Source organism: Rhopalosiphum padi, chromosome 4 (genome assembly GCF_020882245.1).
Source record: "Rhopalosiphum padi isolate XX-2018 chromosome 4, ASM2088224v1, whole genome shotgun sequence".
In the NCBI taxonomy this organism is placed as follows: Eukaryota; Metazoa; Arthropoda; class Insecta; order Hemiptera; family Aphididae; genus Rhopalosiphum; species Rhopalosiphum padi.
The window spans coordinates 43,905,570-43,930,762 of record NC_083600.1 but is presented as its reverse complement, the minus strand read 5'-3'; the positions used below and the strand labels follow the sequence as shown (position 1 = coordinate 43,930,762).

The 25,193-nt window shown below is 27.5% G+C and overlaps 2 protein-coding genes across 3 annotated transcripts in view; one reads left to right on the top strand and one right to left on the bottom strand.

The window, feature by feature from the left end:
* Positions 1-18,860, bottom strand: part of LOC132930163 (cytochrome P450 6B1-like) — a 59,569-nt gene extending 40,709 nt beyond the window's left edge. The window contains exons 1-2 of the mRNA XM_060995872.1: positions 18,289-18,860; positions 3,500-4,276 (exon numbers count right to left, since the gene is read on the bottom strand). Of these exons, the coding sequence (XP_060851855.1) occupies positions 3,500-4,217 (718 nt within the window). The 5' untranslated portion in view covers positions 4,218-4,276; positions 18,289-18,860. The remainder of the gene's footprint in view (positions 1-3,499; positions 4,277-18,288) is intronic.
* LOC132930683 (protein amalgam-like) overlaps positions 1-25,193 on the top strand; it is a 305,488-nt gene that overhangs the window by 145,716 nt on the left and 134,579 nt on the right. The window lies entirely within an intron of this gene.

Genomic DNA, 25,193 nt, shown 5'->3' with positions numbered 1-25,193 from the left:
AAAAAAATAGAGGCTAGCGAATGATTTAATAGCATTAACATTTTCTCCGATAGTGTTAAAACTTAAAAGCTCAATTTCACTTAATATAATAGGTATTAAATTATTTATACGGGCAATACACTCCTAGAAGGTTATAGGTACATAGTATTAGATATTATGTCATTACTCATTAGATATAGGACTCTATATACGAGTACATGGTTAAAGTTCTAATCACCATTTTCACAGCAAATAAATAGGAATGTGCTTTTGAAAACATTTACTTTAAGACTTAAGTTTAGATTAGTAGAGTATAGCACCAAAATTGTGTTTCGATCCCAGTACCAATAACATTTTTCAATTATGGTTTGCTGTAATCAGTTTGTAGTTGGTATACTTTAAATCGTGTAAAACAAAAAAAAAATGTTTCAAAAAAAATATACATTTATTGAGAAATGATTTTATTTAGATTAAAGAACTGCCCTGTGTATTTATAAATATGTTTGTGTTTAATATACTATAGAATTAAAATGTCTGTTGGAATATTTTATTTATACACATATATGTATAATACATAAATAGTGAGTATGTAAATGCCTACAATATTACTTAAAAATTTTTATGGATTAAATTTAGACGAAATGAAATTTATTTAAATTACAAAGAACAATTTGTTCAATATAACTTTCGGTAAGCTTTTTCAAAGCAATAATCGTATTCTATATGACGTACTCCAGCTACCTGCTCAAGGAAAGGTATAAATTGGTATACTTATATATTATGCTGTATTATACTCGTAACGGGTATACTCCGATAAAATGTACTTGGCCTTGGCGTATATATACGAACTATATAGCGTAATGTACGATATTATCAGATAAGACGACGACGATTATACGAAACTGTGTTTTTATCTAAAATTATTAAAGTAGAAAATTTTAAAACTTTTTACAAAAACTCACTCTAGTCGTTTTTAGAACACCATCCGTTATTCACTGCCATAATGTGACCTGGTTTGGTGTTGGCGAGGAGGGTAAATAATTATAAAAATGAGTTTGTAACAATGAAATAATTTGAAATAATATAATGACATCGTGGATTCGTGATCGCGAGTCAAAACGGTTGCAGCAATAGTTGAACGATTCTAATCAGGAGATAACAAATAGTATTATCGCATCATAAAAGTATAATACTATTAAATAATACATCAAATAATCTATCTGACTAAAATATTAAATAAAACATTTCAACCACCACCGACAGGTTACAAATACACAATTCAAATACGATGTCTTTAGTTGTATAAATCTGTATTTATAAAAGACTAGTCATATTTTATGTTCCAGTTTTCTGACGAGGCAATTTAGATCGTTATGATTTTGATAAAGAGTTTTTCCAAAGTATCACTAATACATTTTTCACTGACAGCAGACAAATTCCAAAAATTTAAGTTTTTTCTGAACGGTGACCAGTGTCCAGTACACAGCAACTTGATACGGTAAAAAAACAAGTATGTGCAGTGGCTGTATTGTAATCTTAAGTGAGAAAACCTTACGTATATTATAATATATACTTTTATTTTATGTACCTAAAAAAGAGTTTTTTTGGGGGTCACGTGTGGTTGTCGGTTAACGATAAACTCCACTTTGATGGTAATTACAGAAGAGGCATACAAAATCGGTTTTTTCGATTTTTTCTTTAACGATTAAAGGCGTGACAATTATAACACGAATACGTAGTAGTCATTATAAATTTACCAGTCCTGCAGTTAATGTGTGTTTTCACTCGCGGTTAGACATCGTCATAATATTATCATAATAATATTAACATACCGTGTCCGGAGAATAAATTATGTCCGCGACAGTTAGACCGCTTAATGGTTTTATCGTTATTGTTATTTATTTATATTTATTTTTTTAATAATCGTCGTCACACAGTCGTGTTGAATAACTAGCATTCTACGTGTTCTTGCGGCGTTATCCATAAAGGGTATAATATATTGCACGGATAGATGCGTACCTATGTATATTATACTATCGTTGTTCAGCATATACTATACGCCGTATATATCATACATATATTATACTATATATAGCTGAAATGCAGAATATTTACACACATATGGACTCCGACGGTTGGTCGTTACTCAGTAAATGACGAAATAAAACGAATATACAAGACGTCTTGGCATATATTGCATAGACGATTCCCAATACACCGACGAGCGTTGAACAACAATGCGGTTATATAACGAAATTGCACATATACTACGTTGCGTCTTGTATTATATACCTATATACCCGAGTCGTGTCCGTATAGTATAATGATATTATCACGAGAACGTCGTTTGCGGGTGCAATATTTTAATCGATAACCGTTGGACGGAGAAGGAAAAAAACGGTATGAGCACGTGTAGGTACGTGAAAAAAAAATCAAAATAATATATTATACGTAATATCAGACCGGGAAAAAAACAACCTGGAAAACTTCAGCCGCTGTCCCGCGTAGTAGCGGTGATGGGGGAGAGGGGGGCAAAGCACGTGGCGGTGGCAGCGGCAGCGGCGATGAGGTTAATTTCTCACAGTCGAGTAAAGTTTTCGCCGTCTAGCGCAGAAAAGTTGCGGCACCGCGGAACCTCTACACTACTGCAGGCGGCATAGGCGGTTATACGATATTATTATTATTATTATTATTATAACCGGTATTGTAGACAGTGGCGTGGACCATTAATTCCCCGTGAGTTTTCATCGGAGAAACAACGGCTGTATACCGTGCCGGTGACGGATTAAAATTTCGGGTGCCGATCGCCTGCATAAAAGTTCTATACTTGAAGCGCGCCCGCGGGCGGGTGGCAGCGGTGGTGTGAAGGCGTGCGGATAATACGGTCTAAATGAGCCGATTTGTTATACCGCCCGCTCGCCACACACTTCTCCGACACCAGCCAGCCGCCCGCGCGTCTTACAGTACACCGCCGTCGATGATTTATACCGCAGTGCAACGGTCCTCGGACAAACTCGATGATGTGATCTCGCGGGCTCCCGACGGAAAATTATTACCGGAACGACGTCCGTCAGCGGATCGGAATTAGACCGGTTTTGTCGGCGATTAATCCGCCAAATGACGAAGTGCGGTATAGAACACTATTTACGTATTACCTATAGTGTCCTATACTATATAATACACCGCACGTATACCTTTTTGTGTGTATATTGTGTAAAAAGAGGTATTGACTAGTCATCGGTCACATTTGAAAGTCATAAAGTCTTCGCAAACACATCCCCCTTGTTGTACAATGTATTGAGTATTATGATTTTGAAAGATAAAATTTTACCGGGAAAGAGATAAATTAATAGTTTTAACTCCGCTCAAGTAGGTACACCTCTAAATCCACTTCCGTGGACCGGATGACCGAAATAATATTATGACGTCGAAAAGCGTCGCGGATACAAAACTTTATTGGGTATAAATTAAATAATATAGTCATCTTAAATCGAAATTAAAGGCACTTAAATCCACTGACCTGCATCGATTTTGTCACTGTTCGCGGCGGCTGCCATGAAAATCTGCTTGAAATCGGTAGACGACGTTCGTCCGTCCGACGACAAATCGTACGACGCGAAGTAGTCGGTGACCGCCGGCCGACCGCCACCACCCGACAACGCCTTTTTGCACTGTTCCGCGAACGCTTTGATTCGCGAGTCGACCATCGGTTGCCCGTACACGCACGTGGCCACCACCGTCATCGCACAATTTTTCACCTCCGTCCACGGCGAAATGGTCAACCGACGGTTGGCCACGGCTTCCAGCGACGTTATGAGCTCGGCCACGCACACGGCCATGGTCGGCAGCACGGCGGTCACCGCGCCCGCGTCCACCGCGGACGGTACGAGACTCGTCTCGCCGTCACGTGTGGTTTTCGCCTCGGCAAATCCGTCGTTGCCAAGCGCGGCCGCGGCCACGCGGAAATCGCACGCCAGTACGACCGGCCGACCGCCGTCGAAGAGCCCGAGCGCGGCGGCGCCCTTGGCTTTGGCGTCGTCTCGGTGACGTGACAGCGACCTGTCGTGCAGACGGACTCCCGGCAGCGTGTTGGCCAACGACCGATAACCCGCCGCTGCCAGCACCCCACGACTCGTCCAATAGTCACGTTTTCGACGAGCGTACGGCATAAACACCGCGATCACGACGAAAGTCGCAAACGCCAATACCTCCAAAGTCCACGTCACGTACGCTCCCATGACGGTTATCGGTACGACCAAGTGTTATGTATAGTGAGTTCTGGACGGCCTGTGCAAACCTGAAAGATAAAAGTATAATCACTATCCATATTACTTATTTCGAATTTTAAATTGTACGATGCACCGACAATTTTATTTTATTTTCTATTAGAATAATAATCTTAAAATGTACGGCGACGAGCTTACTGCTTGTAACCATGCGCATAATATGTATATCAAGCATGCGCTCACCCCTATTTTTTAATGCAATAATAATATTAAATTTACTCGAATTCTGATTTTTGGAATTTTTCAATAATCTATTTTCATAACACATAATAATGTTTTTAATTATTATCAGGCAATTTTAGATACTGGATTATTTTAAATTCAAGCAAAATATACATTTTTCAGATATGTTTTTTGTTAGTTTGTATATTGTGTATGTTATAATTTAAACAATAAATTGTTTGCGTGGGATAGTGTGACATATTGGTAAATGAAAATTTCTATAAAACAAATGAAAATTGTAACAAGTAATTAAATTTAATATTAAATATAAAGCTTTGTTCAATATTTTAATGAACAAATAAAAAATTCGAATAATTAAATTCTTAATAAAAAGGCATCAATAATTTTTACCCCCCAAAAAATATAATAATAATAAAATATTAATTATGATTAAACGATTAAAACCGTTAGTAGGAAACCGAAATATTTAGTGGGTACCTAAAATACCTGAACTACCTACACAGTGCATAGCTATAAGGATTTTGATGAGACGTTTAGTCGTCGTTCCGTTCTTGAAAATTCTGAATATGCGTATTTGGTTAAATGAATATTTTATAATGACATTTTTTAGAACTATTTTTTATTCATACTGATTAATTTAATGTTTAACTATATAATATTTTATTAGAGTACGTATTTTATATATGTGATTATAAATTCAAAAAATTATTTATAATTATTATTTTATTCTGTTTTGAAAATATAGCGAAGTATTATTTGCTTATTATTAGCAATAACTGAGTTACTATAATAATTATTATTGATAATATAGTATTTTGAAGTCTTAACCTAACCAAGGTCTTAAGTTTTCAATAGAGTAATATTATTGTTTTCTGAATTTATTACTATAAATATTATTTATATTGAGTATAGTTATAGTATACGTACATCGTACATTATAGGTACATAGGTAATTGATATGTAACTAAAATATATAACGTAGCTATTATTCGAATTGAAGATAGTTGTATAGTACTGTACCTACCTACTCTTTTTAGTATTAATAATATATAATATAATAGTATTAATATTTCCTATTAATTGTTATGGTTATTATTAATTATTACATTTTTATTTTATATTTCATTATTATTAGTGTCCTTTAGTTAACATTTCGATAAAAATTGAATTATTTTGTATTCTTTTTACATTAAATACAATATACGTTTTAATCCACTTTAAAATCCAACATTCAGTTAAAACCTAAAATTATTTTAATTTTGTACACTAAATTACTTACTGTTCAGTGGGTACTTAAAATATATTAACAACATAAAATGATTAATCAAAAACTATAAAGATATTCTAAGAAAAATTTAACCTTTTTTCATTCATAAGTTACGAATAATGAGTTATTATTTAAATTTATAAACACGAGTCAATATAGAAAATACTAATCAAATTAACTATTAAATAGTTAAAATTCGAACGTTTACTATTTATTAAATTGTATGGGGTCCTTTAAATTACAAAACTATTCAATCGATAAATAATAACTTTTATCTATTTGATTTTAGATTACTGTACTATACACTATACAAGTATATCAATTATTATTTATAATATAACAAAATGTTTAGGTAAATACTAAATTACTAAATAATGAAAAAACATTAATTTTCTGTGGTGCATAGAAATAGCACAGTACATTATAATAATAACTGTATGTATTTTTTTTTAATTTAATAATAAGGGAACTTCAGACTTCATACAATTTATTTTTTAGAATGAATAAATATTGTTTTATTAAATTGCACGCATCTATAACTATATTAACACATTATTATAATATAAGAATAATTTTCTTTTTATTTCGTAATTACTTTATGCATAACAAAAAATTGTTGTCTTTAGAGGTCATGAATAATGCAAAATTATATTGAATCAAATCTAATCAGCCCCGTTTACTTATTATTTATTTATGCGTGTAAACTGTAAATATATTTATAAATATTTTTTCGCATTACATGTTTTAACCTGGTTGTAATATTTCCTCGAAATTATATTTTATTTCTCGTTTCAAACAATTATTTATTATTGACCTGGACAAAATTATTATTATTCAATTGTACAATTATTGAAAACATAATTTATGTATTTAGACGTTTCAACGACGCTACTATAGTACTATGTATATATTATACTTTATGATTAATGGAACGTGGCAACGTGCATAATATAAGATTAGGACTAGGACCGATTTTCAACCACACAAACCACATTCGCAGATTTCTGAAAGGATGTTAAGCGCCGTCGTCGCCCATTAACCTTTTGAAGGTCCTATTAATAATGGGTAAACATCAGTTTTCAATCGAATCAAATTCAATTCGAAAACGTCTGCGTTGTGTTTACAATATGATATTTAAATATAGATCCTGGCATAAATGTTAGCGGAAATTGATGTATAATATTGTCGTGATCGTCGCAATAATATCAGGTAGCGGTTTGACAAAATTAAAAGCTGCCACCCGTTCAGATTTTGGAATTAAAATAAAAAAGATCATCTTTTTTTGCGTTTTTTTTCCATCGTTGTCCATTAATATTTACATTAAATGTAATTGCAATTCGCGTCCGGTGATGTACAAAACTCCAGATAATGGTGTGCACGAGCGACAGTGGTATTATTTAATTTTTCGGTCGATTAATGGCAATTATTATACGAACTCTGCAGCAACAATGTTTCATCCAAATTATTAAGCTAATATATTTTTTTTGTTTAGATAATAAATAATAATATTTGTGTTCAACAGAAGATTTAACGCCAACAAATCAAATAAACATGTAATAAAAAGAGCCATAAGATAAAATCTGGTTTTGAAATGTTCCTGTGTAGATAATTTACAATATTTAGGTACATGCGGATATCGTTTTACATGGCTGTGTAATGATACGGGGCTAGAAAAAGGACACATACAATTTTTATATTGTTATTATGAACATCCACGGCTATAATGTACGAAGTTATTTTTCCACTTTATATTAAATAAACAAACTATTTTACCATTATAAAAAAACCAAAAATATATTTATTTTAATTAAATCTAGTAAACCTTTATAAACTTTTACTGTAGCACGTTATGATTATGTGACTAAATTAAAAAAAAAAACTCTTACGTTCATAAAATATTCGTTCTAAAAATATCTGTAGGTATTCGCTATTAAAAAGAAAAAAAATGTCTATACCGAGTAACAAGATTGAATTTGTGAACAGGCATAACTTATTGATAATGTTTACTGTAATAATTCAACAAACTTTACAAATAATTATTTTTTTCTTAATTTTTTTTTCAAGCAATAAAGTTTTCGTTTTACGTTGCGTCATTAAATTTAGTCTATATTATATGAATTCATAAAAAATAACCCTAGTACTTACGAAGTATATAATTGGTTTGTCGATAAATAAACGAATTTCGATCTTAGAAAAAAAACCGTTCTTAAAGCAATCTAACAATTGTATACAATTCGATTTCATACAAAAAATAAATACAAAATACAGAGCAATAGTCTCACATTTTACGCGGTAATTCGATCAATCCTAAATACTAGCTAACTAGCCGTGGCAGCTTTAAAACAAAAAATAACTCTTAGAGTTTTAGCTATTTTATTTTCATTTTTGTTTATTTTTTGTTTCTTTGGATGAACTTCATATTTCCGAATATATTTAGGAAACTTCTGTATTCTCAGTACCTACGTATCGCTATAAAAACCAGATGCTGAAATTCAAGAGCCGCATCACGGTTGCCTCGAGCATTGCCTCTAACAAAAACTTGTTTTATTTATTTCTTTTTGGCATGTTCCAGTGAATATATTTTAAAGTAACTCAATTGTGTTTATGTTTCGGGTGTGTTGGGATTTTTATACTATACAGATTTTAATAATGTACGGTAGTCGCGTGTCACTACAGAGCACCGTGAGTCCAGCTGTGTTTTATAATAATATAATATATAAGTGAGTAAGTGACATTTAATTAAAAGACTACGATGGGTGACGGTTAAAATAATTAGAGTATGTATAATATTATCTACGTAGGTAGTAAAATTTAAAATAAATAAACCGTAAGTATTCTGAGGTCCTCCCAACCGTGAGTTACGACACAAGTGTTTCCACAATGCACTTGTATAGAATATACAGAATATATTATAGATGGTATGTCCTCGATAACATAATCGTGACGAGAAACTATTTCTGCTCATATTATATAAACGATTTGAAAATCACTAACGAAAAAGTAAGTTGTTGACTCTCTTAACTATGCAGTTGTCAACGGAATCGAATTCTATATAATAAAAGACATTTAATTATTTTAATATTATACTAAATGAAATCAAATACTTAAACATTTTCTTATTTTTTTTACTCATCGCTAAACTGCTTAAATATTAAGAAATATTAAACTTAATATTTAGATATTATTATCCAACATGATTAAAGTAAAATCATAATTTTCCCGAGGAAAAAAATTGTTTACCACGATTTATTATCACATCGATTATGGAAACAAAGTTTCTGGAAAACATAAAAAAAAATAATAAAAAAAAACCTTAATCGGCTTTAACAAACCGTCAAGTCCACCCCGTTTAATTAGTTTTCGTTATTTCTGTGTACCCTCGTCTGCGTTTTCATTCAGTAAAACGAATATGCCAACCTTGTTTTAGAATATCTTTTATAAACGAGCATTCCTTGGAATTTAGACGAAAACATAATATAGTTTGATACACAGTGCGTATAAATCCTATTGAAATTGCTGACTTCAATACCTAATTTTATTATAATATCCGATGAATAAATGTTTCACTATTATCTGCCCGTATTAAAATGCGCGATTGCAAAAAACTTTCACATGCATTTAATATGCAGTATTTATACTATAATTTAAACAAAAAGATTTCTTTTTATTATTATTGAAAATATGTATTAACACTAAAAACCTAAATTACTATGAAATTATAATTAAAAACAGATGTTTTATGTAAGTAAACAAATATTGTAGATTAATATAGTCTGTAAAAAAAAAAAACCGAAAGAGTTATTTTAATAAAATTGTATTTACTCTATGATAATTGCTAGTGGGAAGAGTATATTATATGACACTACACGGTAAATTCCTTTGCAAGGTTGTAAAATAGAAAGTTTTACGACAAAACAGTAAAAATTTTCCTATTGTATATACATAAAACATATATTGTAATCAATATATTTAAAGAAAAATCAACGTTGAAAAACTTAAATAAAATGATTTAATTTATTTAAGACGGATTTAATTCAATAACGATGCTATTAATATAATAGAAAGGCGTAGATGCGGTCACTGTAAGTCAAACAACTCAAATAACGTCTATTAGATTTTTATCTGCCAGCTACTTATACAAAGTTTATGATATCACGTAAAACTTCTTGCGTACATTTTTTTTATTTAACTAAAGAATTTTTCCATTATTTTGACCATTAAATTATAAATGTATAGTAAAAAAAACTGTACCTTTCATGAAATAATAAAAATAAATCTATAAGAACGGTGCATATAAGTACAGCCATTTTTCAGAACATTTTATGAAAATGTATTATTTTGTACGTCATATAATGTTGTGATATAAATGATAATAAGTAAGTACTTAAATGATAAATGTGTACCTATCATTTATTTTGACCTTAATTGTAAATGATAGGTATCTATGTACTTATTAAAAATTGTTATTACTTTATTTTTATTTTTCAAATTTACGATAAATTGTATTTTAATAAGAAGAATGATTTTTCTGTACAATATTGAATACAATTTTTTAAAAACTTGAGAGTATTGACGTGAAAATAATTAAATATTTCAATATCCAATATAATCCTGGTTAATGCATTCAATTGCATCATTTGTATTTAGCTACAAATAAATCATACAATTGAATTCAGAGCGAAAAACGAAATAGAAAAGTGCTTTTACATCTCTATATAACTTTCTTGTATCAATAAATTGTGTTTTTATTGATACAAGAAATACGTGCGAAATAGTACATAATATATTACAAGTTAAAATCGATGTTTGCTTGATTTTAGTTTTACTAAAACATTGGATAAACATTTTGTTATTTCGAAAACGTATTATTAACTTAATCGTTTATATTATAAGTAGCACGAAATAATCCAAGTCAATAACTAATTACTCGACGTTAAGATACACTGAACCAAACATAATTATAATCGATTGATAAATATAAAAATATAAAATACTATATGTCTAAATACTATTATTATTCTTGAATAATGACCTTTTCATTTTGCCGATGATCGCTAAGTATAATTAATTATCTAACATCTTAATAGACGTGTAATTATGATTCGATGAAAAACTACGTTTTAGAAAATAATATGTGTGAGTAAGTACCTATGACTTATACTATAATTATAATGGGTGTTAAAAAAAGTTTCTCCGAGTTAATTTTATTTAATATAAAATGTACGTCTTTATACGACTGAACAATTGAACAACAGTTATATAGAGAGAAAAAAGAGCATTAGAAGTGTTACTAGCGTAATCACTGACGGTAAACGCGTTATTCTCATTAAACTTTCAATACCTACATATTACATAATACATATCGCATATCCTTTGATGTTATTCGGTATAGTTATAGGTGCAAACTTAATGCATAAATTGCATAATACATTTTCATATTGTAGAATAGAAATGCGTGAATTTATTATCATTGACAAAATACATTAAGCATCTGTGGTGGCTTTTAAAATAGTGTACTTAATAAATTATTAAGTAATAAAATATTACTCGATGCTTCATTTCAAAACGAAAAATCAAGATTTTTTTTCCAACCGAGAGTCTGCATTTCCATGAGAAAATTGGTGTTTCGTATTCTAGCATGTGTGCAATTTCACAAGGACTTTATAGTTTTGGAGTGTCGTGGTGTACTACTTTTGACTAAGCGCAATAAATTGTAAGACTTGCTATAAAATATGTTACAAAGGAAAAAAAGAAACCACAGACATGAATGTATGATGCTGCGGGCCAACAGCAGTGGATTCACTGCGAGTAGGTGTTGCAGGCACTTGAATCGCTTTGCTTATTTCAGCGCTATAGTCAAATGATAATTTACCGTCTATATTATTATTTCTAGATTCCGAATGAAGTAAAGAATGTATTACGCTTAATACAATGATTCGACTGTTGTACGTATATATGTTTTTGTTCCTATTGTCAAATTTCTGAGCGGAAAATATTCAACACTGAAAGGGTGTTTCTATTATTAATTTTGGTATATTATTTAGCACTTTTAAAAGTATAAAATAAAACAAATAGTAAATAATATTTTTTTTCTAATATTACCGGGGAAAAAATAACATAAACGGCAACACTACAGTTTTTATAAAAATCAATATTTTTTTTTTTTATTATTCAAAGTATATATTTTTTACATTAGTTTTTATTAGAAAAATAGAATCATTTTAAAAATACTATGGCTTTTTGAGTTATTTAATATTTATGGGCATTTTAAATCTTTAACAACTATATGGTATTTGAATGCCGCGGCAGTCCTATAATCAGGGTATATCGTTATACGAGTATACGCTGTTGTGATTATCGAGTGAAACCTAGGTTATGAGACTGCAGTAATAACTGTTAGTATAATTAACTATCAAAGCAGATACAACAAATCATTTACAATGTGTTTACGCTAAGTGGTACCACTAAATATTTCAATTAGATGACCTTTGTTGAAATAGAGTTTTCGGGGAATGAAATGGAGTACTGAAATACATATTTTCTAGACTAATTTCCAATCCTTTATAGGTACGTAAATATTGTTTAAAATGTTTAAATGACGTACAATTTCCTATTTTCATAATTGTGAAATTAATAGTTAACACTAATTAGTTGTTATTTTATTGTAGTTTTTTAATTTATACGGTATTTTAGTACCTATTTATATTTACGTATTTGAAGTGTAAAATATTCTAAATATTTTAAAATTCTTTTTTTAATTAAAATGTCTTAAATAATTCAAAGTAAAATTGTACATAATATATTATACTCAGTAAACATTTAATAATTCATGAAACTGACTTATAATAGAACAAACATCGCATAGTTAGCTTAGAGAAATAATGTAAGGTGCATTGAATACCAGACTCATTATTAATTTTATATTATGATTATGTGGTATTTAAGCATTAGAGATTTTAAATATGCTCAAGATAGATTTGGAAATTATATTAAATTTTATAAAATGTTTACAATTTACTATATGTTAGTTTTATCTAATTGTTTATTCATAAGAATAAGTATACATAATATTATTTGCCATACATTTTGAATTATATTAATTCGTTTGAACTTTCTATTATATTATATTTTAATATTTTTCTAAACTTGATACAAGTTGTACAGTTATAGTTATAGCTAATACCTATTGTATTTTTTAACCTACCTATCTTACATTGATATCCAATATCGCAACCTCACCACTTGTATTTTTTTATTGATTTTTTTCTTTTAAAAATAAATACTTAAGATTTTATTTTATTGCGTTATTATTTTTCATACATTTGTAGCTATAATAACATTAGTATAAACGAAGAAAAATATGTTATACGCGGAAAACATAAATATCGGTTATCATAAACCTATAAAAAAAAAAAATCAGTCATCAGATTTAATAATCTGAAGTAGGAAAATGCATTCTGAACCCTCAAAAAATAAACTTTTGGATTTTCCCTGTATACATGAATGTACAATATAATAAGCATTGCCAATAAAATTTGTATTTATTTACATATAATAATATATTACTGCGTTTTCTCAAAAGCTGCATCATAATTGTCAATATATTGCAACTGAATGACTATAATATTATTGTAATTCGTACATATTGGTTTTAATCAATATGTTTTACTTTATAGTTTATAAATGAAAAATAATTACAATTACATAAAATTCAATAATAGTTACACATAAATTAGGAGTGCTTACATGATTCCAAAATTTATGAATCCAATATAACCAGTATAGTTTGCAATGTAGAATTTTATGAAATATTACAAATTCCCAAAAACCCTTTAAATAATTAATATTTTTAATTTTGTATTAAAATGACAAATATTAGGTGCTTAATGTACATATAATTTCATAGAAAAAAAAAAATTATTTATATTATCATTATAATTTGTGAAATTTATTTATATGTTACGTTTATAAAATATACTACGATTGTTAAATAAAATGAGCAGTACAGATTTTTAGTATATTTAGATTAGAATAATATCATGATTAAGTTTATATTGAATTGTCATGCATAATAAATTAAATATGTGAATGTTAAGAATTTCAAATGAATTATTAATGTTTAATTAAACATTAAATAATCCACGATTGTACACAAAAACTTAAGAAATTTAGAATGTAATAAAAAAAAAAAAAATCATTTTAGAACCAATAGTAAATGTCTCATTTGACATATATCTTACGCAAATATTTTTACTTGTATTTAAAGTGTGATATCGATACACGTGCAACAATACGATGGATAATACAAATTGAAGTATACATGTCAAACGTATCTGTATCACCAATAAGAAGTCTTCCTCAGTAAACAGGGTTAAAATTATTGTTATATCATATAAAATGAGTCGAACACTTTTATAATACTACCTTTGTCGAAATAAATTATTATTATTATTATGTGCAACTTTGTCTCGAGATTAACTTTCAAATGGAATCATAAATTATTGCATCATTAAAATTTAATTCTCCACCTTTTTAAAGTATTGCTGAATATATTATATTGTACCAAGTGATCGTATATCCATAATTGTATTTTGTATTATTTCAACTGATTGAATGTTGCTTTTGATTTATAACATCATTACAATTGATAGGAAATTCTTATTTCACCCACTCACAATATTTATTCAATAAGTATATCTAAGTATTTGTTCAATAATAATTATATATATATTTTTATTTTTCACAGGTAAGAATTTTTAGTCTACAGTAAACATCCACTGTGTAAAAAAACAATGAAATACAAAATGTGTAAGTAAATGATTTAGTATAGTAGTTGAGAATAAAATAGAATAACTCTTAGTATTATAATATTATAGTATTATTAAGATAGCTACGTATAATAATATTTTATTGGCCCGAGTGTCTGAGCAATACGCAGTGGGTCTGCATATGTAGAAAGTTTATACAACTTTGATACAGGTACGGTTCACCGGGGTCAATAGTAGAATAGGTATCGCGAATTATACGATAAAAATACATAAAACTATTTCGACGAGAGGTTGAACCCAGTATTCTTCGCATCAAACATCGACCTATTGGTCCTAACCACCGCCGTCCTATCATCGCCATTTCGATCCACTCCTATCTACGACGAGTTTCTATGCGCGTTGTACGATTGAGGAATTACGTGACCACGTCAACTTTTCATAGAATACTTAAACGAAAAACATTTTATCTATTATATTTATCAATCGGATGTACGCTATAGTTTACTAGTACCTATGATAAATTGGTACCATTTTTTTTTTTTTTTATCACGATAAAAGCAAGTGTATAATGAAATAATGATTTTATTTTTTTCTTAAAACCTTTCAAAGCAAATATTACAGAAAGGTTTAAAAAAGAGGAATAGACAACTATTAATAACTTCGATGTATGTTATTTGTAGAAAGTAGTTTTATTATATGGCAGGTAAATAAAAAAAAAATGTAAATGCAACTAATCTAACTTCGTCTACGTAGAATAAATACAAAACACTCAGTGTAAATCAATAAGGATCTTAAAAAAGTGTTATTTTTAGTTAAAACATTTAAAATTTACTGAAACGGAACTACGGAAGTATGTTAAATATTATTAATGGTTGTTTAACTACGATAACTATGGACTATTTATGGTTAGAATTTAAAAACTCAGGGCCTGTGATCTACAGTTAGAAAACAAAACGTAAACAAGAATAAATACGAAAAAACTCATTGATAGTAACCTAAACTATGTCTAAGGGATTTTTGAAAATCAATGTTAGAGATAATATTTTTAAGTATATACTTGTAAATAATTATATATTAACAATTGTTAAATTGCTAAAAAAATAAACTGTAATCAATGTATTACATGGATTTGACAGGAAAACTTTATAAGAAAATAAATAAAAATGTATATAATATATATATATATAATGCAATTTAAAATTAATTACAATAGCAACAACAATTCTATTTATTATTTTCTTTTTGTAAAGTTTCCAAATACACTGTTTAAGACTATTGACATGTAAGTAATAATTATTCTTTGATGTTTTATATTTTGTACAAATATTACTTGTTTAGATTATGATATAATAATATTGTGGTATTTTTAATTAATGTTTTTTTGATTAAAATAATAATTGAATTTTTTCGTTAATTTAATTCAATTTTATAAATTATTGAAAAACAAAGATTACAATAATAATATAAATAAATATGTATAATGTATATATATAAAAAAAATATGAAATGTAAAAATTTAGTTAAAAAAACTTATGTTTATATAATGTAAATATAATTTAAACGATTTAATACGAATAATTTATTAAGTTTTAGTAAACATATTTTAATAGTTTATAATTATTAAAAAATAAGATCAAATGAAAATATAAATTCAAAATTATACTGCTTATTTAAAAACGATTTAAATAACTTTGAAGTATTTATGATATACATTAATCTAAATTAATATTGTTTTTGCTTTAGAATATAATTTAGGCTGAATAGTTTTTTTTTTTTTTTTAATTAATTGTTATAAAAAAAGGAGGAAAGCAGGTAAACACTCCGCAGAAAGTGTCGAGTGTACCTTGTCATGGAGTAAGTCAATGTAATGTATGTGTTAAATTTGATTTCAATGATAATTTAATGCATACCAAAAACCATTCTGAGTAAAGACGTTATGTCAGCTTATATTAGAAAGTAATTTTATAATAAATTTGTATTGCTATTATAATAATTTATTTTACTGTCAGGAATAAGTACAGTAGGTTGAATACATCTTTTTCGATTAAAAATGTATTTGTTTATTTTATTATTAATTTATAATTTGTTACCTACTCAGTTTGAGTCCAATTCAGGCATACCGTAGAACGATGTGAATAAAATCATGGTATAAATACGTAATATAGATTAAAATAAATGTTTTTAAAATGTCATTGTGATCTAGACTCTTATATTATTATATGTTAAAATCTTAAATGCTCAATAATACTATTGTTGAATAACAAAGAAATAACTAAAATCATAACCATTCGTTTAATTATCTAATTTCATTTTAATTTAAAAGTTAAAATATCTATTAGTAAAATAAAACTATGTCTATATATTTTTATTTTCTTGGTTTTACTATGAACTGTTTGTGCGTAATTTTATATTACATTTTTAAGACTGAGCTATCAAAATTTAAAATTGTATAGACTATATAAATTAACTATATAATAATATCAACATTTTGTCAACATTTAAACTTCAAGCACGATTATAAAAAAATAATAATAGTGCTTATATGTATTTAAAAATTTAAAAATTGTTGAAAGACTATTTTTGCTTATATTCAATCTCAATGAAAGATTTATTTTGACAGAGGCTAAACATTTTTATCAACACTAAATCAACTAAAAAACTTCAATTATGAATAGTCGTATATATTATATTTTATTTCTAGAATTTAAGTGGAATGTTTCAAGTTTCTACGAAAAAAAAATATGATACAATAAAAAACCCAAATGGTTTTATAAGAATAATTGATTTTGGGTAAAAATATCCGTTTTTCTTTGTTTGTGATTGCCTTACCAGTATTTTTAAAAATACTTGTATATTGTTATATTAGAGTTATTAGACCCTTCCCCCAAAGTAAAAATTGGATATTTTTTTTTATTAATATTTTATATTAATTTTGCTATAATTAAATATCAGTTGAAAATATTGTGATTCCTAAAATATAAACTTATTTATTTTTATCAACTATTGATCGTTACAGTTTCGTTAGACAATAATTGAAAAATATAAATATCTATAAGTATCGAATGTTATATGATTTTTATATGTGAGTATAAAATATTAAGCCAAAACGTAAAACAGTTTTATTGTAGCTATGTACTTTTATAAAAATTAAATACGTGCCGTGTCCAAATACGAAGACTCAATATATAATTTGTATTACAAGACTTCTCACCTATTCAATTAGATACCTATAGTCAAAGATTAATAACAAATAAATTATAATATAATATTTGAACGATTCGCATTTACTTGATTTACTGACCAATACCTAATTATTTATTCGAATTATTGTCACAAAACATTTGGATGACCCTGTATATGTGTATAACATAACAATATGATTAAAAGCTAAAAAAAAATAAGTATTGAGGGGAAAAAATACTATTTACCGAGCATAATAGTAATGCTCGTAGTTTAAGGTAGTTTATGATAATTGAACAGTTAAAATGTAAAATTGTCCGATTCAAAGTATATATTTACGAAATAACTATTCTTTAAGGTCTTATCTTTAGTTTAAAATTCTATACTAGGGCTCGGGAAACTAAAAACTGTAACGATCAAGATTTGATAAAAGAAAACACGTTTTGACCATTGTGCTTTCGATCGACAAAAAAAAAAAAAAAAAATGTTTTCTAGTCCAGTGCTCGACGACGTGTTATGGGTGCGATATTACTGTGATATTATTATTATACGTAATTGTTGTGATATTTGTATGTCGTTCGATCGAAATAATAATATTATTTGTATCGTATGTGTGTGTACTCACGTGGTGCAATTCCGTCGGAAGACTCGGCCGACTGAGGATACGCGTGTAGGATTATCGGTGTATTATGTTATTATAGCCGATTATAATATATTTGAAAAAATATATTAATATTATAATCGCGCCGCCGTAGTACTTGACCGCTAAACTGCCCGTATACCACTATGATATACGACCGTGTTCAAAGCGCGGTCGATGGAGTTCTGAAAAAAAAAAACTTTCCGGCCGCCGGAGAAAGTGGTCGATTGCGGATCGGACGAGCCCCTTCCCGGACGAACGTGGACAGTTATAATACAAGCAGTCGCGTACGATATTGCGATCGTTTATAAATCCTATTGAATAAATACGACATAAATAGTGCACCGTATCGCAGTTATTACATATTATGCGTATTACGTATATATTATTATGAGCAGCTACGCGTTACGTTATTCCACGACGGTTATAGGTTGGTTGTAGGTTGTATTATCCCCGTGATGCGAAGACGACGACTGGTGGATAACGCCGTCTCGTCTATTCCCGACCATTCGTCTGATGTTGTCAGAGTCATTCGTAGAAAGATATATACATGATATATATATATATATATATATATATATATGGTGTCCGAAAAAGCCTTAAAATATGCACGATGAACTGAAAATTACCAAATATATGATACAAAAAAAGTATGCGATGAAAACAAAATTGTATATGTTTAAGAATAATTCGATCTAGGAATATCAACAGACACAACATGTCAATATGGATCTGGCACGATAATATTACCTGTATTTATTTTTTCACAACGCACTATAATGTAATTTATTGTAATATTGGTGCGTTTTGTAGTAGTGGAAGCAGTGCGACCATAATACAGGTAGATAATTATAATCTAAATAATATATTGTAAGCTTGTTGGTATCACTCTAAAGGTAACTTGTACACCGTTCCATATTATAATAGTTTTGACAATCGAAATGTTTGATAATTAATTTTAGTGTTTTTTTTTTTTCTTAAATATTCAAAACGAATTACGAACTATTATACTTAACTTTATAACTAAATATTTTCATATTTCAAAATATTATGTATAATATTTGTATATTATATTAGGCAGTTATAAAAAAAAATATGAACACATAGAAAAAAAAAATAGTAAAATTGTTCTGCAATATAGTTGATTTTGAGTGTACCTAAATCTCGACATCGAGTAAATCACTAAAGACAATAGATATTAGGTTCAATATGAATTTAATGATAAAATCATTGCATACGAAAAATGATTTTGGTGGGAAAATCCCAAATCTCAATCACAATATTTCTAATTTTATAATGTCTTATCACATAGCTCGAAATTACAATAAATATTTTTTTAGTTTAATTTTAAATAAAAAAAATAATAATATACGTAGCAAACATACATTTTTTTTACCTATTAATATTAATATTTTTTAAATAATAAAAAATAACTAAAATGGTCAAATATAAATCTATTAACTATTATAACTATTTGCTTAAATATCAAATATTGTCAAAATTTCAACTTTTAATGCCTATGATAATTATTTTTTACCTATTATACTTTCAAGTTTTTTAAATTAAATAAAAAAATATCAACAAACATAAAAAAATAAAATATTCTTCAATTTAGAACATGTGTACCTATTATATAGTTGGAAAAATAGATCTAAAATATTTCAAAAATTTTAATTTTATTATACCTAGAAAAAACGGCTATAAGTAAATATTTACAGTTTTTATTAATTTTTAGTTTGAATTATTTTTAAAAATACACTGAATTTTTACTTTTAACTCCTTAACTAGATTCAATATTCGACTAGAAACCTGACTACGAAATAATAAAAAATTTATTTTTTTTTTCTGCTTTCGAAATTCACATCCAACCAAAAAACATATCATTATTGTATATCTAATACGATTACTACAGAAGAACTCAGAATCTAAAATATTTCTTTTTAAGTTTTTACTGCTACGTAGTCCTATGAAGCGTGTATAATATAATTATATTGACATATCACTTGAGTATATTTTAATTGATTATTGATAATTATGCAAATTGGCAAGTTATATTTATAAATTACAACATTAAGCATGCAATTTATGTGTAATGGGTCGTTTTTTTTTAAATAATAATATATTATATTAAAATTGTTCATGTTTTTTTTAGTCTTTTTTTTAAAATTAAATCTCATTATTAGATATAGTTTTTTCTCTTCTTCATATAATTTATCTAAATGTTCTCACATATTATGGAGTATAACTATTTCACTTGGTTTATTAAGTTTATTTACCACCCGATTTAGTTCTTCTATTCGTTAAAAAAGAACATAATGATATTCAAGTAGTAATATACGTATTGTTTTAATAATTTAAAAATGTAAATAATAATATGATATAAGGTCATGTTTTTAACGCCACGATAATAACAATATTTATATAATAACAACACAATATTATTATATAATTATTATGGTACTAATAATAACCTATGGAGTGTATAATATACGTATTGGGTCTGAACCGGTTATTGTAAGACTACGTGATCGGACCGTCGTCATCTCGTAACACTAGTAACCATCATTATTGTAGGTTAAAAACGTCACGGCTGCTGCTGCAGTAAATCTCCCGAGTCCTGACTCAGATCGCGCGACCACTTTCCGACATTTATTTTGAAGAAGAGACTTCCTATCAGCGGACATTTGAGTTTCTGTTTCAAAACGTATGAACGTTTATCAACGCTTTGTGCGCATAATAATGTATACATTTTTTTTCTATATTACTATTATTGTAGTACTTACATTATAATATTCTATAATATTATTATCACGACTGTTTTCTATGTTACGTCATCACGTTGAACAATAACACAATTATAGTGTTGTTATCCCTCGACCCGGAACTCAGTCCCTCTGCGAACAGAGATTCAGCCTGAGGCTGTTGCAGCGTATCGGCCTGAAGAATTCTGTCAAAACCGTTCTCTTATAAACATATTATTATACCTACGAATAACATAATATTGTATAATATAATATTGTCATTGTTCCTTCGTCAAACCGCATTTATTTATCTAGTCTGTTTACAATAATTACGGTATCGCAAATATTTGATTTTTAATCCTGACCATTCTCCCGACACACAATTTCATTGTGAATGACGTTTTTCGCTTTTGTTCGTAAAATAAAACATCATCTTATCGCTTAAATACTTTTCGTTTGCCAGGACTAATGTCAAACCTCAAAATGTTTCACATTCAAACACTATTTTCACTGAAATTTGATTTAATATTATGTTAGGTATAACATAGGCGCAGCCTGCCGCATTAAAGACTACTTATATTATTATTATTTAATATCTCGTTTTTTAATGATAACAATTTTCTGATTTACCAAATACCGGCGTAAAACGTATTTAATCATCCATTCAATCGATATGTGATATACTATAAAACATTAAAAATGTATATTTTCGTGTTAACTATTGTTTTCCTACATAATAATTAATATTGTTATAACGTAGTAAATGATTATATTTTTTAATTTTTACGAATGGCCATTCGTTGGATAACTATTAATAGTGCTTTTTAATTCATTCAAACTTACCTCGCTCGACGGCAGTGCAGATAAGTTACATTTTTACTCCAAATTTGAATTATATACATTTGTTGTGTATATTTAAAATAATTTACGTCGTTAAAAATATTTCAACTCCATTGGCTTGTACATATAGTTTCCTATTTCCTCGAACACAAAATATTTTACTTACTCGAATTAAGTTTGTATCTGTGTTTTGAACTATATAGCAACTGAAGTCATCTACATAATATGTTTTATTCGCACGACACATTTAATTAAAAACTTAATTATTACTACAAATTTTGTTATCTTGTTTCTGTTTATTTTTTTTCTATTAGCGATTTAATTCCAGAAGAGACTTTCTAATCCTCTGTTAATTATTTTTTCTTCTATATTCTATTAAATTCCAAAAACTGAGAATATTGTATTATGCAAATTTTAACTATTACATTCAATTAGTTTAGTTTTTATATTATTATATTTTAACTCTTCTCGTGTTCCTATACTCGTAATTACTTTTAAAGTTTTCTTAAGTATAACTTTTTCAACGAATAATTCTTATTTACAATCTTGAGTATTTAAAGATAAAACTTATTGAATAAGTCTACGTAAATCTATATGTAGGTATGTATCCAATTTAGAAAAAATACATTCAGTATGTGGGTAAATTATATATATTTTAATATTTTTTCTATCATTATATATTGTAAAAATAACGAAAACAATGATTTAAAATATTTAATTTGCCTTTTTCTAATATTCTAATATTAAATATATATATATACTTGCATATAACTTCAATATACTGCATTTCCATAAGAATACAACTTTATAGGTATTATTTATTTATAACATAAGGCTGTGTATAGTTATTTGTAGGTATATTACGAGTGAATGACATATTTGAATACTACGCAAATAAAAATATAACCTGTTTTGTGAAATAACTATTTACTAATACGCATTGTGTCATATACAACCATAACTTTTATTAGTTAAAAAGGGGAAAGTGTTATCATGTATGATTAAGAAATTATAAACTATAGTTGCGTAAGTCAAAACGTTTTAAAATAATATCTAAGTCTTCTTCTTCTTCTTCTTTTTTTTTTTTTTTAATAATTACTCAAAGATATTTATTCGTTAATTAGCTAATTTTAGGAAAGTATACACAATTAGATATTTCGTTATTCTAAAATAAATAAATAATTTCCAATGTTTATCGATAATTAAATCAAATCATATATTATATGTTCAATATTATTGTGTAGTAATAAAATAAGTCATGACATGATGGCTATTGTACGAAACAAAAGTATTGTAATCATGTTCAACTTCAAACAAATTGTGTTAGATTTGTGTTTAATTATATTGTGTGATATGCATATTGAAGTAAAATACGCAAAATAAGTAAATGTATTATGTCAATTACTAAGTTCACATTCGTGTTTCTTTATTGAATTAAAATCTTAAATTTTAAATTAAATTTTTAGAATGTAATTAATTTGCTTTTTAATTTTATTACACAGACTTGATTTTAACGGCAAAGAAAACTAATTTATATTTATTTGAGGAAGAAAGAGTTGTTTAAATTGTAATAATTTTAAAAGATAAAGACAATTTATAAAAAAAAAATAAAAATAGAGATGGGAAAAACAAATAAACTGGTAGTAATTATAAGTATAAATCAAACGAAAACGCGTAAAAAAGTTTCATTAAAAAAAAGTAATAATCAATAGAAAATAGGAGTTGTCCTAAAGAAGTACACGATTTTGTATAATATTGTTTTATTCAAAGTGAAGGTTTCTTCTTTGAGTAGGATGTACTTTCGATGATATAAATCGTATTTAATTAAGACTTTATAATAATAGCCATCTAATGCAACTTTTACATTGTCAACATTCACCCATCAATAATTATTTTTTTTTTTTTTAATATTATTTATATGTATTCTGAAAAGCTTATGATAAACAATATATTATTGGTACAAACAAATTTAGGCTATATACACCACAAACCTGTTAACTGCAATGATTATGCTTAGTGTTATCCGGGGGATTTACACTGTGATTTTGATAAAATTATACCTAATTTAAAATAATAATTATTTTATTGTCCATAATCAATAGGAACCATATATATACAAATAAAAAAAAAAACATTCGATATCCATTTTCCAAACCAAACATTTTTGCGTGAGCCCATCTATAAAATGCAATTTTTTTTAAATTTCTTTATGCATTTTAAATACCTTTGTACTTCTTGTTGAACATCTAGTTTATTAAAGGAACCATCATTTCAAATTTCTAGTGCCTAAGTCCAGTGATTTGGTTTGGACGTTGATGAGTGGTGTTTGGATATTATGTATAGATAACATATTATTTATAAATGTTGTACATTCCCGGAATTGTGTGTTATAATATAAATGCGCTCTTAAAATATAAAATATTATAGACTATACTATATTATTACAGCTATAGTTCTAGCAAAACAACATCGATTAAAATACTATGTTTGTAACATGTGGGATTTACTCGTCATAATGCAGGTTTTAGTATGAATTTATCCGTTCGAAGAAATATTTAATATTTTGTACCATCGTTTTCATGGAACACAAATGACCAATGGACGTTCAACGACGACTTTTATCACATCATAAAATATATAATGCTTATAGAGATTTTTATAGTTAAAAACATTTATTTATTTTTTAAAGTCAAATGAACAAAAACTATACTTAAATAAACTTTATATAATTTTATGTTCACTGCATTGTAGTATATGTATATGTATAATATACGTAAAAAATGCATGTTTCCGAGGGAAGCAAAGCAAAATGATACATTTTACGGAACTTCTATTATTACTATTAAAATATTTATTTATTTTGTTGTTTTATCATTCACTTCCAAAAACAATTTAATGATGTATTTTATAAGTTATTGATTTTGTCTTTTAGAACGTAATTTGCAACTTATTTTATGTCAATATTTTCTCCTGAAGCTGGTGGGATAACGTTTTTAATACGTTTTAATACAGAAATATATATATATATATGATCATTATTTAATTTACGGAAACGGAAATGAGAATTAATCAACGTTAAAACTTATCACAATGCATCACATATTTTTAATAAAAACTAACTTCTAACTGTGGATTTGGTTAATGAAAACACAAACCTACAGAAAATAATCTTTATCAAATAATATTTGTACAGAAATGTATACCTATTAATTATTTAATCATTTGTTGGTGATAAACTTATATTCAAAACATAGAATGACATAGTATTTTATCAAACAATTTTATCGTTACGAATACCTTTTTTGCATT